The sequence below is a fragment of the Pollicipes pollicipes genome, unplaced genomic scaffold (assembly GCF_011947565.3).
Source record: "Pollicipes pollicipes isolate AB1234 unplaced genomic scaffold, Ppol_2.1 Scaffold_7261;HRSCAF=8764_pilon_pilon_pilon, whole genome shotgun sequence".
NCBI lineage: Eukaryota > Metazoa > Arthropoda > Thecostraca > Pollicipedomorpha > Pollicipedidae > Pollicipes > Pollicipes pollicipes.
The window spans coordinates 37,116,151-37,132,401 of record NW_023597054.1 but is presented as its reverse complement, the minus strand read 5'-3'; the positions used below and the strand labels follow the sequence as shown (position 1 = coordinate 37,132,401).

The 16,251-nt window shown below is 50.1% G+C and overlaps 2 protein-coding genes across 2 annotated transcripts; one reads left to right on the top strand and one right to left on the bottom strand.

Moving 5' to 3' along the window:
- Window positions 1-2,080: 2,080 nt before the first annotated feature.
- Taz (tafazzin, phospholipid-lysophospholipid transacylase) lies at window positions 2,081-5,943 on the bottom strand. The gene is made up of 5 exons (XM_037235186.1): window positions 5,232-5,943; window positions 4,804-4,932; window positions 4,125-4,273; window positions 2,198-2,556; window positions 2,081-2,117 (listed from the first exon to the last, which is right to left on the bottom strand). Exons 1-5 carry the CDS (start codon window positions 5,359-5,361, stop codon window positions 2,081-2,083), a joined length of 804 nt encoding a protein of 267 aa, XP_037091081.1. The 5' UTR covers window positions 5,362-5,943.
- A 2,585-nt stretch (window positions 5,944-8,528) lies between these two features.
- On the top strand, window positions 8,529-11,012 carry LOC119113243 (dynein intermediate chain 1, axonemal). The gene has a single exon (XM_037237596.1). The coding sequence runs from the start codon at window positions 8,857-8,859 to the stop codon at window positions 10,984-10,986; it is 2,130 nt and encodes a 709-aa protein (XP_037093491.1). The 5' UTR covers window positions 8,529-8,856; the 3' UTR covers window positions 10,987-11,012.
- Window positions 11,013-16,251: the final 5,239 nt, after the last annotated feature.

Sequence of the window (16,251 nt, the reverse complement as noted above, 5' to 3'; positions counted from 1 at the left end):
TAACATTTCACCACAACATCCGTCGAGCCCGTCACTTCTAAACCATGTGTGTTAATCCGTGCAATAGATGACTATTAGCATTGTGCGTGTAAAAAGCGGAGAGCCAAGAGAACCAGGATGGTGGTGACAATACACACACACACACACACATATGTATATATATATATATATATATATATATATATATATATATATATATATATATATATATATATATATATGAATATATATCAGTGACTGCCAGTGTTTCCCCTTGATTTGTAACAAATGCGTCATACAAATAAGTATATATATATATATATATATATATATATATATATATATATATACATACTCTCCTCTCTCTCTCTCTCTCTCTCTCTCCCTTCCGCTCATGCCAGAGTGCCGGCCCGTCGCGCGCGGCCCGCGGAATCGATGGTTGTCGCCTACCGCAAGCACCGTCCGTAGATCCCCATGCAGTATTTTACAACAAAACGTGATGTTCGGGCCACCCATCTCTGCGGCAGTTCTTCCGGAGATGTTTCTGATTTTCAAGCCGATTTGATTGCAATGGTTGCCCATATAAACTTGCATAGCGCATCAGCATATTCGACGTCAAATTCTACGCTATTGGCGCGCTGGTTACACGGGCACGCCACCAACAGTTTGTTCATAATCAATACGAAGAGAGCCCAACGTGCCGTCCGTCCCATCTTGTATAATTCTCGCATGTATGCTATCACTTCTCATGCCATTCCATTCTAGATGGTTCTCAACATAGGCTTGCAGAGCACACCACCGTAGTCGCCATCATATTCTACGCAATTGGCTTGCCATACACACCTCCCGCTAACACCCATTGTCCGTACGAAAATTTCGGTGTTCCGGTGGCCCTGCAGCGTTACGCCCTACGGCTAGCGGCCGCGCCACATTAAAATCTCGGCACCAGTGATGTCACCACCCAGTACAGAGCAGTTGAGAACCCAACACATGACAGTCTAGGCACGACATCCCTTTGATCACGTACACGGATCACATCCAGATGGCAGTACATTACAGCTGGGGTTTCGTGATAATTGTGGCTTGTGGGGGGGGGGGGGGGGGGGAGGGCGGATGACCCAAGCAGGGGTTTCGCCAATACTGGGCGGGGCAGCTGCGCGACTCCGAGTACAGCGCTGATTTGTTGGCTCAACAGTCTGTGCCCCAAACAAACAGTTCAGTCCCCCAGGACATCGCTCGTTCCCTCACATAATCAGTTGGTTTCTCAGGCGTCACATGCTGATGACGGCCTTCTGGTCATCAGCATTGATTAACTCTGAGCATATAATTTTAGCACCAGACCGCTTCGTCCGCGCCGTTACAACGCGCACAGTATCAGAGATCCGACATGCATACCGAAACTGGTGCGTTTGTTTCGTACAACCAGCAGCTCGTTCATGCCGTGGGCACAGCCCGGCTCGCGCCGTCGGACCACGCTCGCTGTCACCCTCACTGACAATGCGATTGCACAGGCGTCCACACTATGTTTTGCTAGCCCGTCACGGTAAGCTCAGGGGGAGAACGCCGCGGAAGACAGGCATATTTGTACAGAATACATCCGGTGTAGTGCATTATCCCGACATGTTTGTGTGCGTCCCCTCACGTAGGCGGAAACATTACATCTTATCTGGTAATCCCTGACTTAAGTGGCTTGAATTTAATTGAAACACAGCAAAAAATTACATTTGAATACTTAGGAACGAAATTTACATATTTTTGGGACGACACATATCACACAATCATAATTCATGTAAATGAAGAGCGTGTTCGTGCCTAAACACGGCCTGAGTTTCGATAATTCCGGGGTAAAATAATACAATTCATTGCATGGCTGCACATGGCTGCTGCCCATAACATGGCATGTCAATGCCATAAAACAACCCATTATATGCTATCACGTGAGGTAAAGACCGACCAGAACAGCTTGGAGTACACCACTGCGAGAACCACCGTGCTCTAACATGGCGCACCTCGCGAGTTGTGCTCGGCGCGCCCGGATTTCGATCCAGTCCTCCACATCCTCCTCTCCCGAGCACCGCTGAGGCGTCTCACGAACTCTGACCTACGGGAGTCCGCCGGCCGGAGCAACATTGACCCGACTGGCCGGTGGGTCGGGGCGGGTCGGGCCAGGTCGGCCGGTCAGCTGGCCAGCCGGGCGGCGTGCAGCCGCTCGGCGCGCGTGCGCAGCCGCTCCAGCTCGCTCTGAATGCGGTCAGTGACGGTCTGGCGCGCCTCCCGGGCGGTGGCGCGCCGCCTCCGCAGCTCCGCCACCTCGGCGGCCAGCTCCAGCGGCCGGCCGACCAGCACTGTGACGCGCTGCCCCGGCCGCGGCACGTACGGCGTCCGGTTGGGCAGCGCCGCGTCCATGCCCAGGTGGTAGAAGGGCAGCACGAGCGGACAGAGCGAGCAGTCGCACACCAGCCGGCCCACGCCCCACTTGAGGCGCAGGTGCGCGTGCTCGATGTTGATGCGGCCCTCCGGGAAGATGTGCACCCAGTCGCCCAGCTGCAGACGCTCCAGCAGGAACGCCATCGCCCTCTGCGGCAGACACGGCGAGGGGTGGCGGCTCAATTGTCCATTTACGGCTGGGAAGGGCATATCAGTGCATGAAACGCTGAGAGCGGAGTTCACGTCAAGGGGGTACGCGACAGGGGTGCACGGAGAAATTCGTAAATGGATGTTTGCTTTGACAACACTTTTCGCTGACTGCTTTAACCCGTTTTTTAGATAAAGATTCTGTTAGTCCAAATTAATCGTTTTTTTCATCATCGGAAACTGGTAAGGATGCCCATATTACTTCGCAACGTTGTATTGGTCCTGCCAACATCATCAGATGACATAGGAGCAAATATGTAAAACAATATACAAAACATTCTGGGTTGCGTCGGCTCAAAACTACTTTTCTGCATTCCTTTTCGCGAAATCGGTTATTTGGCTTTGTGAAAAATTTCTATCAAAGTACGTAAATCGGTTCCTATGAGCAATCTGAAAATTCAATCGGTGAAATATACGGCAGGAATACCTCCCATAGAACAGGATTTATTCCAAAATGATGCTGTTGATGATGATTTGGGCTTTGGTGCGGACCAACTACAATGATGATATGGTGCACATAACTTACTTTTGATTTAACGATGCGTGAAATATTAAAAAATGGATCAGTTCAACAAGTATTCAAGTACCTCGCTCCGATATGTGGCCATTTTCGTCCGCCCGTTGGCCGCGGCCTCATGTTAACCGCGCAGCAGAAGCGGCGTAGTCTGTACAGACTGCAGAGATATGATGCGTCGATGTTTGTGCTTTTAGAGTTCGAAGGGTGCCGTTCAACACTGTTTGTAATTTCTTTACCTGATCGACTGTGAGGAACAGCTGGACATTCCCCGGCGGAATTCGTCTGAGTGCAAATGTTTGACTCATTTCGATACACGCTCTGCGTTTAACCCGAAGAGCCACTAAATGTGTATGTAGAATCCAAAATAAAAAAATCCGACAACGCCCACGACTGCTGATGGTTTACAAAGAGTCAAAACGAATTATTGTTAATTGAGTGGCACCGTCCGTCTATTCGGTGCTGCCATTTAAAAACTGGTTCCTTCACTTTAAGGTAACTCATCAATGCAAACCATGTTTTATGCTCTGGTGGCTTTTAACTTTTGTTTTAGTTAAAAAGGCCAAAGAGGAAAGAAAACGAAGCAAATTGGGCTCCCACGAAATCAAGTTAGCCAATTCTAGCGATTTTTTTAAGGGGTGGGGTCCAGCAGGGCTTTAGGGGAAACCTCTATTTCTCCTCCCTTACGAAAGCCCTGGCTGCACCGCTGCTAGTACCGGCACCGGTTCCATTTTTTCATGCATTCAGCACAGGTTTCATGCATTCAGCAACCCCTGTCTGCCGAAGTTTTGCATGTCCCTGTGCAGCCAGCCACTCCCCGATCCCACCGGCGGAGGGGTTGAACGTTTCCACGCACCTGGTAGACGCCCTCGCCGATCCCACCGGCGAGGGGGGGGGGGGGCGGAGGGGTGGAATGTTTCCACGCACCTGGTAGACGCCCTCGCCGATCCCACCGGCGGGGGGGGGGGGGGCGGAGGGGTGGAATGTTTCCACGCACCTGGTAGACGCCCTCGCCGCGCACGATCGGCACACACTTTCCGGACGAGAAGAACCAGCCGTACAGAGGCCGGGTGAAGCAGATGTCGTGGGCGGCCGGCGACCAGCGCATCACGTCCGGACTCAACAGGTGGCGCCACTGCAGCATCCCTGCCCGGGCAGGCGCCGGCACCAGCCGTCAGTCAGCGGCTCATCGTACCTGGCAGGTGTGCTGTGAGTAGCTACCACACACATCATGTGCCAAGACTTTTCATAAGTTCACCATAGTGATATACACAAAACAAGTATAATTTTGCTGATACCATGTCATTTTTTGCCCCAACAACAAACCTTGGAGGGAAAATGTTTGGAATATGCAATGCGGGCCTTAAAGCAATTTCTTCCTCAAAAACCTACAGGCAATGTTACTACATACAATGATTTTTATTGATGCTCTTACCAATGTAGTCTCATCATGCTACCTGTGCTTTTTGTACTTTTAAGTTGAATGGTTTGCTTAAGGACCTGGCTGATTGGACCTGGAGGATAATCATTGCTCATTTGAGCTACACAACAGCAACAGCTTACATCTGGACAACAGACCACATGCCCCTGGCTCCTTGTTTTGAAATATTGGTGTAAGTCAACCTGCTATTCACATAAGCGGTCCACGTGATGAGCCATAATCTTTGAGCACATACCATTTAGGGCAGGGTCATCTATGCAGGAATGATGGTTGCTGACTGTGATCAGGCCCTGGCCCGGTTGCCGGTTTCCCACAGCATCCAGCAAGGCTTCCCGGTTGTGCACCACTGTCTTGCACAGGTACTCTGTGAAAACAATCAATACACTGCTAAATGTCACTGTGCACACCTTTTTTGCACCATTTTGGTGATACATCAAATATGGTGGAGGTAGCTAAACATCATACATGCCAATACCAAAAATGCAAATATTCCTTTTTTCATTTTATTCTTCATTTTATTCCAAAGGAGCAAAAATGGGGATAAATGCTTGACCAAATGCACACTGCACTCAAGCAAAAATGCATGACCTGTTCTACAAGACCAGAAATTATTTCCAAAAGCAATGAATAACAAATGCTCTCCCAAGAATAATGTATACCCACCAAGGAACAGCTTGGATGCAACTCCAACTGAAGGCACTATAAGGGTATTTCGCAACCTCCATAGTCTTGGATGAGATTTGATGACATTGAAGGGCCATGCTGGTATGGCATATTGAGGTATCACAGCCATAGTGTGCTAGAGCAAGACACCATCTTGGAATTAATTGAAATACATACTTGAACACATGTAGGCATCTAGCAGGCCTACAGGTCATTGAGAGTAAACACACATTCTCCCCATGTTCACAATAGTAAACAAGAGATGCTGGTAAAGGATCATCTTGACCACCTTGACATGCCAAAATTGCAAACTTGCAGCCAATATTTTTCATGTCCCTCAACAACCACTTCATTGGTACCAAGCACTGAAGCCCATCTCCTGTACTAGTGCCATGTTCATGCTACAGTGCTAGGTGCATGGCTCTAGGTGGATAGGAATTGCTAGCATATCAGGACTGGGAAGTTGTGGTCTGACCTTCATTTCAAACAAATTTTAAGGGCAGACCAGGTGGCATATGGTATAATGTGGGCAGATTTCAGGAAAACATCAATCTTGAAATGGAAGTAGTGGACACAGCAATGGACTGAAGCCTGAAAAAATTGGAGCTTGAGTGCTGAAAGGAGAAGGCACATCAATGGCCCTGCTTTCATAGAAGTGTTTAATGACCCAATGGTAGTACATGAACAAAGTTGACTTGGATGGGTTTGACCACCCCCATACCTGGGACATTCCTCAGTCCCTGGGCAGGTTTGCATTCTGGTAGGATAAAACCATTTTTGAGACAGTGCTACAGCTCCTTCAACAGCAAACAGCAGATTTTATGCCAGTCTGCAAAGCAAAATTCACTACACTAACACAAGTCTATCATACATTTTTTTGTTGGTAGCCTGGCTTCCATGCACACTGCATGTTTTCCTTAAAACCAGGTCAGCAACAATTTGCTTTCACAAATTTCATCCAAACCTCTTGAATGGATGGACTTCTGGGATTGGAGCTCACATGAAGTGGTGCTTTCTGTATGAGTCTTGACTCCTACCATTCAATTGTGCAATACCAGGTTAAACACAGAATTTGGAGACAAAACTTAAATGTGCTGCAATGCTCAACATAGTCTGCCCTGCCCTCTGTACGTGATCTCATATATGTCAAGGTAAAATAGTGAGTTCCAAAGTGATTCACACCCACCCCCGCCATCGGTGGGCCTTTCGGAAGGCAGGCGCTCTAACCAATTGAACTATCAGGACAATGCAGGAAGTGAAAAAGCCGGAACAGTGTAGGAAACAACTGAAACTGAATAAAATGTGAAAATCCAATGCTGAAGACGTCCCTCCCTACGCTTCCCCACACATGGTGTGAAATGCACCTATCCCGTTAAAGCAGCAACACAACCGCGGCCGTATAACACGACCTCACTCGAGGCGACATACACACTCCACTCTTATGCGGACCCCGCAACCACATCAAAAATCGGCTCTGAAATATATTGGCGTATACTATTGACTCTCATGCGCCACGTTACTGAAAGATATTACGGGACAAAATAATTACGTAACCAGAATATCTACTTTCAGCACCAAAATACTGACGATCACCAACAAAATCAGCGAATTGAAACAGCCAGTTAAACATTAGACAAGCCGATACGCCACCAATGATCTGATCATCAGCTGAATCAGAAATTCAAAACGGTCAATCTAGCATCAGATACGCTGATACACCACCGATGGTGCCAGTGATAACTTGTCATGCTTCTGTTTCACTGCCAGGAGCCATTTATGGTGCCAAAATAAAAATGCGGACCTAATTGAGGTAGACGCATGGAGGTAGGGTGGGAAAGGGCCTTTGCATCCTCTCTTGGCTGCGTCCATATGCGCTCTCTATCTAATTTCTGACTTGGCTGGTCTGCGGCCATTGACGAGGCGAGAGACTGTGCCGAACATTACGGTGCGTGAAACGTTTTCTATAAAGGTCTGTCATGGAATGAAGGCTTCCCGATAGGATGTTGGAGACAAGGCTCACACAACGAGCCTGCCTTACATCAGCCTTATCTCAAATTCATCAAACCACAAAGGTACGAAAGAAAATGTTCACAAAAATAAAACATGCTATATAAGCACATACATGGCCCACATTATGGACCACAGCTGGACTTATCAGGCCCGGCTGAAACAGGCCCCCGGGTCCGCTTCGGGGCCCGGGCCCAGGGACTCCAAAGGATCCCCTATTTGGGACTGGGAACCGTTACGGGGAGGACCCTTCTATTGTCTCATTGTGGACTATTCCGTGGTCATTTCTCTTGTTTCCATTCAATGTCGGAACAAGAGGACCCCGGCTGATGCAAGTGGCCCTCTGACCTTCAGGGCCCCGTCCTGTTCCTCTTCAGTCAAATGTGTCCCTGGCCGACTCGGTGCCCCTTGCTGACACAGGTTCCCCTGCTAAGCACTCGGAATCTTTTTACTTGGGCTACCTTGTTTCAGGGGTCCCGACCGACGCAGAATGCCTTCAGTAATAATCGTGGACCACAGCATTGTTCCTGCTTCGTAAATGGGCCGCAAGGTCCAATGCGACTAAGAGACAACCGTTCAGCATTGGTGGTCTCCGACCCACATGAAGGCCTTTATCATCCCGGGGAGCCCCCCTCCCCACCCCTAGGCCCAGAGTGGCCCTTAAGGTGACTTGAGAGTCAGACCTTTGGCCACTGGTCGTTCCCCGGTCAGCCCTTAGGGTCCTGGAATCGGGCCCGCGACAGCTTGTCTCGAAAGGACCGAAGGCCACTCAGAGCCTTAGCGAGAGAACGTGTTCCCTGCATGTTTCTGTATGCGCCCCTGGACGTGTAGGTATGTGCGAAATTCAATGAAGGCCAGCGGCTCGCTCTCAAAACGAGAAGCCAAGGTGAATGGTGGCGTCTACATCCCAACACATTCGCGAGTTGATGCCAGTTTGGTTTCATTTAAAATATGGCTGCTTTTGCTGGTGGAGCTAAATATCCCGACTTAAGGAACAAATTCTCTGTTTCCCAACATATTTTGGTGAGAATTCGTTAAACCAGTGGTGAAAACGTCCATCAATCAATGTGGCAATCATCCAATCGGTGGTGAATGTGAGTTTTGCTAAGATTATCCAATTTGGTTTCAAGTATTTATTTTGATCAATTGTAGCTCATTTTGGTGGCCAGCTAATAAGATGGAATTTGGGAGCACAGATATGGTAACAGATATAGTTTTATATTATTGTGTCCTGCATATTCCTATGCTCAGTTCTTGCAGAGTTGTCTACTGGTTATGATGGGCGTATTACACCGATGCCTACGAAATTGTAAAGAATAACTGCCACTTTAAGTTTCCACACATGTTGAAACCCGCGTTACAGCTGGGCGAAAGCGCGATGTCAGGCGTGCAAGCGGGGCCGTTACCATGGCAACCGCTAAGGCTATCATCAGTTGGTTCTATGCAATGCAACTGTGGAATCTCTAGTGGAGTGGACATCTGAGGGGGTGCCTCTGCGCGGTAAGGACAGGGTGGGTCTATCAAATGGAAATGTAGGATTTGCCATTTAAATTGAAACTACTGAACGCGAGGCATTGGAGAATTAAGTTGGTTTGTAATTTGATAATCCGTCGAAATCATGGCTACGAAGCAGTCGCGGGTGGGAATGGAAGCGCATGCTGAGAAAAGTCGTCGAATGTCCTTAGGCCTCGCTGGTCAGGGGTCAACAAACGACTTCTATGGGAAATCAAGGACCATGATAAAGCCCCCGAATCAGGTTCAACTTTCTGCGGAGGAACTTAAAGAAGAAATCACCCGCGTTTTGACGGCGGTTAACCCACAAGCGCCGAAAAACCAAGTGCAATTCAGCAACCATGTTTTGACATTTGTTCCCAAGCCTTGTGATGAAGGGACACTGATTTTGTTTACACAAAACGGCTACTTACTCGACATTGACAGTCCCGAAGCTAGAGTCCAGCTTGAATCGGGCGTCGATGAGGTTCCTCAGGAAGAAGAGGAGGATGACACAGCGGAGGCGAATGAAACCAAGGACGACCAGGAGCAGCCAGATGAAGAGGCTGAACAAGGAGAAGAGGATGAAAGTAAACCAGAGCCCGAGGAGGCCGAGTTCAGTAAAGCGGAGGAAGCAGATGACCCTGGGGCTCCTGCTACCGGCGAAGAGGAAGAGGGTGCTGAGAACCAAGTCGCAGAAGCATCATCAGGGCCAAAAAAGAAGCTGACGAATGCCTTCAATTTTTGCGAACGTGCGTCGCAAACAATGAACCAAACACACAAGGAGGCCAACGTCGAAACTCAGCCCCCTCCCAGAGCTACTATTTCATCGAACGTAAATGCATGGAACATTTACGATACATACCAAACGAACTTTGAACAGCAGCAGCAGGAAAAACAGCAGGCACAAGGCAAGACACAGCCAAAACACGCAGAAAATAAACCAGTGCATGTGAGTTTAGAGCGTAAAGACGAACAGGAAATTATCAAGGTAGCCAGACAGACCCGAACTGCCGAGCGAATCATCAACCAAAACACCTACGACGAGATTGCGCAAGATTTCAAGTACTACGAGGACGCGTCAGACGAGTTCAAGGACAAAGAGGGCACTGTGCTTCCCCTATGGCGGTTTAGTTTTGACCCCGCTAAAAAGCTGGCCGTCACGGATATCTGCTGGAGTCATACGTACACAGACCTATTCGCCGCTACGTTTGGATCGTATAACTTCCTGGGCCAATCATACGGACAAGTGTGTTTGTACACTCTCAAGAATCCAACCTATCCGGAGTATCATCTGTCAACAAGCTCCGGGGTGATGTGTGTCGATATCCACCAAACGTATCCGCACCTCGTCTGCATAGGCATGTACAATGGTACAGTGAGCGTGCTGAGTCTACAGACTGAAGGCAGGGAGCCAATATGCCTGAGCAAAACCGTCAAGGGGCGCCATTCGGATAGCGTGAACAAGGTTCACTGGGGACAGGACAACATGGACGGCAACCACAACTTCTATTCGGTCTCGGCCGACGGCCGGGTCATGAACTGGCAGCTGGTGCAGTCGGAGCTGCGTTGCACTGAGGTTACCACTTTGGGCATGCCCGAGGTGAAGAACGAAGGCCCTGACGGCACCGTGATACCAGTGCGAGGCTGCGGCACCACGTTTGCCTTCCACCGCAAGGACCCGGCTGCCTTCCTGGTCGGCACAGAGGAAGGCAACGTCTACAATTGCTCCACCACCTACTCGTCGGGCTATCTGTCCTCGTTCCCGGCGCACATGCAGAGCATCTACAACATCAACTGGAACTTCTTCCACACGAGCATCTTCGCGTCGTGCAGCGCCGACTGGACGGTGAAGATCTGGGAGCAGGACGTGCTGACGCCGCTGTTCGTGTTCGACCTGGCCGCGCCGGTGGGTGACGTCGCGTGGGCGCCATACTCGTCCACCGTGTTCGCCGCCTCCACCATCGATGGACGCGTGCATGTGTTCGACCTGGACATCGACAAGTACCGGCCCATCTGCTGCCAGGCGGTCATCGACGTCAAGAAGACGCGCATGACCAAGGTGTCGTTCAGTCTGGTGCACCCCATCATCCTTGTCGGTGACGAACGCGGTAACGTGACGTCACTTAAGCTCTCCCCTAACCTCAGAAAGAAGCCAAAAGAGGCCAAGAACGCGGACGCGAAGCGGTGTTTCGAAATCGAGCTGGAGAAGATAGAGAAACTTCTGAGCATTGTGCGGGAGCCTGCTGGCCAGTAGCATAAATACATTTAAATAGCGGTATGTTTATGTTTTGAAATCCTTTCATTATAATTGCTGAATAAGGAGCATCTCAGTCGAGGCGAAACTTACCATTCACACTGGCCCACCGTGAATGCGCAGAAGGGCGCACTTCCGCCACAGCTAAAAATTGCGTGGCATCGGCTCGTTAGTTTCACCGATGGTTCATGTTTCCGAACGGTGGATGAGATACTGGTCTTATTATAGTTGGTAGCGCGTAGGACTTTGCCACCACCAATTTGCCGCCGAACCAGTCGTCAACCAGTCCGGTGTTTCATTGGCAGACGTGTACTTGACTCCGCTCTATGTGGAATCGGTTCCAGTTCCGACCCACGGTTGGTGAAGCCGTTACCCACTCCGACTAAAAATGCCACGCAATGCAATATAATATAAGCAAATGATGCGCTGTTGCTTGCCACTGTCATAAGCTTTAATATTGATCTGTTAAAAACCAAGCAAAAGGCGGAAATAGTTGACCTTTACATACGCCTATGTGAAAAGGTGTTTGTGGGGGAACATGCAGAGGCTTGAGTACAGGCTTGAATATCAGAGTGGTAAGCAGTGCGGATGTTAACTGTTCGGGCATATCTTAACAGGTCACCAGGTTTTGGAACAGGTCACTGTAAGGAGTGGGATTAGGGGCAGTCTTAGATTTTTAGACAGCTTAGAAGAAAGAAAGGTTGGCGTGGCATCTTCCTATGATGGTTACTGACAACTAAAGTACTGCAACGAATATGCGGTACTGGTGGCATGCGCAGCTGGGGGGGGGGGGGGGGGAGGGGGGGTTGCCTCCCATGCCGGCAGGTAGAGGGGTAAAGGTATGTGTTTACTCCCTCAAAAGTTATGCGGGCCCCTTTTTTCCAAACATAAGGCATTGATGCTACCTGTGAATTACCAAAGTTCAGACCAAAGTAACACCATAACTAAGCTAGAGAACAAGAAGCTTGGCTCAGAAGACCGTTTTTACACCAAGAGGTCTGTTTTCTACATCATAAAGCCACCAATGAAAGTGGTAGCCGATACTCTAGCTAAGCAGGCCCAATGATATGTTAAGGTGGCTCCTTACTGCCTCGGTAGGCGGCCCGTTACGAGCTAAGAGGTCATTGCTCTGAGCTAGGAGGCATCCTCTATATTTTGAAGGCCCAGTTTCGTAAACAGGATGCCCCTGTCATGCGTCAGACAGTAGCATTTTTTATAATCGGGATATCCTGCTTTGGTATAACGAGGCCCCCTGGGTAGATTCTGAGGCCTTCGTCATACATAATCTTTCTGTTCTGGGATAGGAGAGACCTCTATGCACCAGGGATCCCATTTCCGGAACAGAAGCCCCCGTCTAGGATAGTTCGACTCTTCCGGATAATCAGAAGGCATTCATTCTGGAATTTCTATTTGTAGTCATTTCTTTACTTGGATATGATACATGCAACAATTTGATACGGATGCACATACCCTTGTGAGGAGGCCCCTCTGTCAGGAGGCCCCATTTCGTCCACGAGACCGCCTAGAAAACCCTGCTCCCTCATATCAAAATCCACGGTGCCGCTCCTGCAGACGCATATGACATTCTGAAATGATCAGGACTTAAAAAGAGTACAGATGGAGTACCAGGGTGTATCGGCGGGAGTGAACACGAACGAGAGGTAAACAGTGGAGATGTAAGCCATCTGCGCGTGTCGAAACACGCCCTTGACGCTGGTCATTGTACCGCATGGAGAAAAGATAAGTCTAAGATTGTAAGGCAACCTGGAGAAATTCCAGATTAAGGAGGGTATCTTTATTTCTAGGACGGCCACTGACAGACGCTTGAAAAGAAAACCGTGTGTGACGATGACAGGTGTATTCAGCACCTTAAAATTATTAAAACTGGCGCATAGCAAAGCACGTGAGCACGTGTTAGCTGTTTGGGGTCTGCGGTACCATGATGGAGGGGCCGGCAGTGCGAAGTAAAATAACACGTTGATTTGATCCCATTTCGTCAAGCGTGTTTCGTCGTGTTTTCGCGGTGTACAGTTGGTTCATAAGTAAGATGAATGTTACATTGCCCATTGCACTTAAGAAATAAGACCACAGTCTAAAGACACACAACATTAACCACAGGCGGCGGCACGTGTTTTTGGCAGTGGGAGACGGGGACGACCAGGTAAGGCATGGGCGATCTAAATCAACCCCTGTACTTCGGAGCTTCTTAATTAAACATTTCACGCTTGTTTTGCGCATGGCGGTCGCAAGCATAGCGGTCGTAAGCACAGTTTATTGTTTCGTTTCTACATTAAGTTGCTACGTTAAGTTTCTACATTGTATGCTACCTGACGGTGCAAGCAAGAAGGAATTTTTACACCGTCAGGATGTGAGTGCTTGTAGTTCCACTGCTGTATCCAGTAGCGCAGGTGGACGGAGGAGGGGGGGGGGGGGGGGGGCGTGGAGCACAGGGGGAACGTGTCTCTTAGGTTTCGAGGAGCCCGAAGGGCGCCTCAGGACCTACTATTAAGGGCCCATTTTGAGGGTCCGAAGAGCCCAAAATGTCAGCCGGAAGTCATATTCAGGGGCACGACCTGCGGGGTCAGGCACCACAATGCCAGCCAGAGGACTCTGCGCGCTGAACAGTGGCCCCCTGAGTAAATAAGGGCCTCTTCGTTGGTCAGACACTACCAGTAACACACAGTCGGCTCTGTGGCGGCATGGGCCTAAGGGCCCATTTTCCAAGCAGGGACAAAGCCGGCGCCAGTGATTTACACGACCGGGCCCCTGTATCTGTTAGGGGTCTACAGTGTTTAACAAAGAACCCCGTGTTGGCAAGGGGCCCCTAGTCAGCCAGAGGCAGTGTTCGAGAGGCCCGAAGAGAGGCCGAGCGTCCCAACGGAACCGACAATTAAAGGCCCGTTTGAAGTGCATAAGAGCCCGGAGGACTGACTGTAGTTCACTGAAAGAATCGCGGCCTGTAGAGCGTGACCTGAAATATCAGTCAGTGGCCTCTTACACCACTTGAAGACCACTGTCCGAACCCTTGTTTGAACCCTTGGTTGAGGACCACAGGCAGTGTTGGAGAGGCCCGAAGAGAGGCCGGGCGTCCCAACGGAATCGACAGTCAAAGGCCCGGTTGAAGTGCACAAGAGCCCGGAGGACTGACGGTAGGTCACTGAAAGAATCGCGGCCTGTAGGGCGTGACCTGAAATATCAGTCAGTGGCCCTCCTACACCACTTGAGGACCACTGAGGTAATGCGGGTTTCAAAGTCGGCCAGGGATTTCGACACCGAACAGTTGGCCCCCTACCAGTCTGAACCCTCAGTGGTCCATTTCCCAAGCAGGAGGGAGAGAGGGGGCCACGCTTTGCACTGGTCTTGGTCGCTGAAAAAATGGTTTGGGACCCCTGTGTTGGTAAGGGGACTTGTGTCGGCTTGTGGCTCCTATTCGGTCATGGACTTTGAGGAGGTTCGAAGTGGAGCCGGAGGGGCCCCTCGGGACCAAAGATCAAGGGCCCGATTGGACCCGGGCCCCAATGTTCGCGGTCCCTGATACAGTAAGGGGTTTCTGTGTTGGTCAGGGCCCACACGGCTTAACAGGGGTCCTGTGGGCGGCAAGTAACTTGGTTCGGTCAGAAGCGGCGTTTGTAGGGGGGGGGGGGGGGGGGAGGGCAACGAGGAACCAAAGAGTCTCTTAAGACCAAAGATCAAAGGCCCGATTGGAGTGCTGGAGGCCCGCATGGCTGGCGATATGTCGAATTAAGGACCCCCCCCCCCCGCTTCGTAGGTCCTTGGGCTCAAATGCCAGTTGGAGAGCCTCTTCTACCGATTTGGGATTCCTGAGACAGAGTGTTGGTCTTTCTTGGCCAGAGATCACCAACACCGAACGGTGGCTTCGCATCTGTCTGAGCTCTGGGAGCCCACTTCCCAAGTAGGGACACCGCCGGGCCCGCGATCTAAATTGATCAGGGCCCCGGCAACAATGCGGGGCTCATGTATCGTACCGGAACTCACAGTTACTAACAGGGTATTCTGTGTCAGCAAGGGGCCTCGAGGCGGTCAGAACAGTATTTGCTCAACAGGGGCGGGGAGGGGACCCCAAATGGCAGACGGCCTCTTGCGCTGGTCGGGACCCTCTTACACTGCAAGGAAACATTCGAATTTATGATGAGAGCTCACATTAAGATAATGAAAGGTTCTGTGCCAGTCAGGGCCCCAGTACCGAACGGCGGGCCCTCCAACCCAATTCTAGCACGGGCACGTTAAGCCGAACTGGAGTCTATGTGCAAAGGATTGGACCACCTGCGGCGATCAAGTATGTTGTTGCGTCAATGAGGGATCCTGCGTCGATCCAGGGTCAACTACGCGGGTCAGAAGGTCTCCGGCGTCAGGGAAGGGAGAAATGTGATATGACGTAGCCCTCTAAAGGTATCCAGATTGGCCAGGGGATGCCACCCCGTGTCGCCGGAATGGTACCCGGAAGACATCCCGCGGTGGAACGGAATAGCCCTTCAGCCCTTGACCGGGAACAATTACGTGCCCCTAGTACTCTTTTCAAGAGCCCTTTTTTCCCGGAAAAAAATAAGGGGCCTCATTGGTGTTGAGCAGATAATATTTCGACTGACTCTTTCGCACCGGCTAATTTTCAGTCACCCAGAAATAGATGACACTAGACGAATTCCGTCACTTCAGTTGACATACTGTGTTAAAGGTCAAGAAAATATGACCCCTATACCTTTTCGGGACTGAAAGATGTCAGCATGAGTCGCTGCATCAACGGACAGCAGTTGGCTTTCCACCAAATTAACGCGTTGAATGCAGGTCTCGATCGAACCGCGTTTTGTGGTATATGGTACGGAAATTTGGGCGGGTCTATTAGTTATGACGGACATGCGGGGGCGAAGCCAAAAAAGCCAGGGCCAGAGCCAGAAAGGGGGGGGGGGGCACAGGGCTGGAAAATGATGACCTGATGGCATAATCCGTGAATCTATAAAATGTGACCGGTTCTTCGTGTAGCTGTCACTGTTGAGCTGTTCAGAGGACGTCCTCAAAGTGATAGGAGATGAAATAAGCGCCCCAGGCTTGCCTTTAAACGATACAAATTTATTGAAAGGATTTCGAAGTGATTATTTCACCACGGTCGTTCTCACGCGCCCGGCGCCCACCACCTGGTGTTATCCGCGGTCAAGGTCATTCAGTTTTACGGAAGCTGCAACTTCAGTCTTAGCTGTTCTTGCTCCTTCGATTGCGGGCGCGCATGCCCAAAACTGTTAATGAAATTCG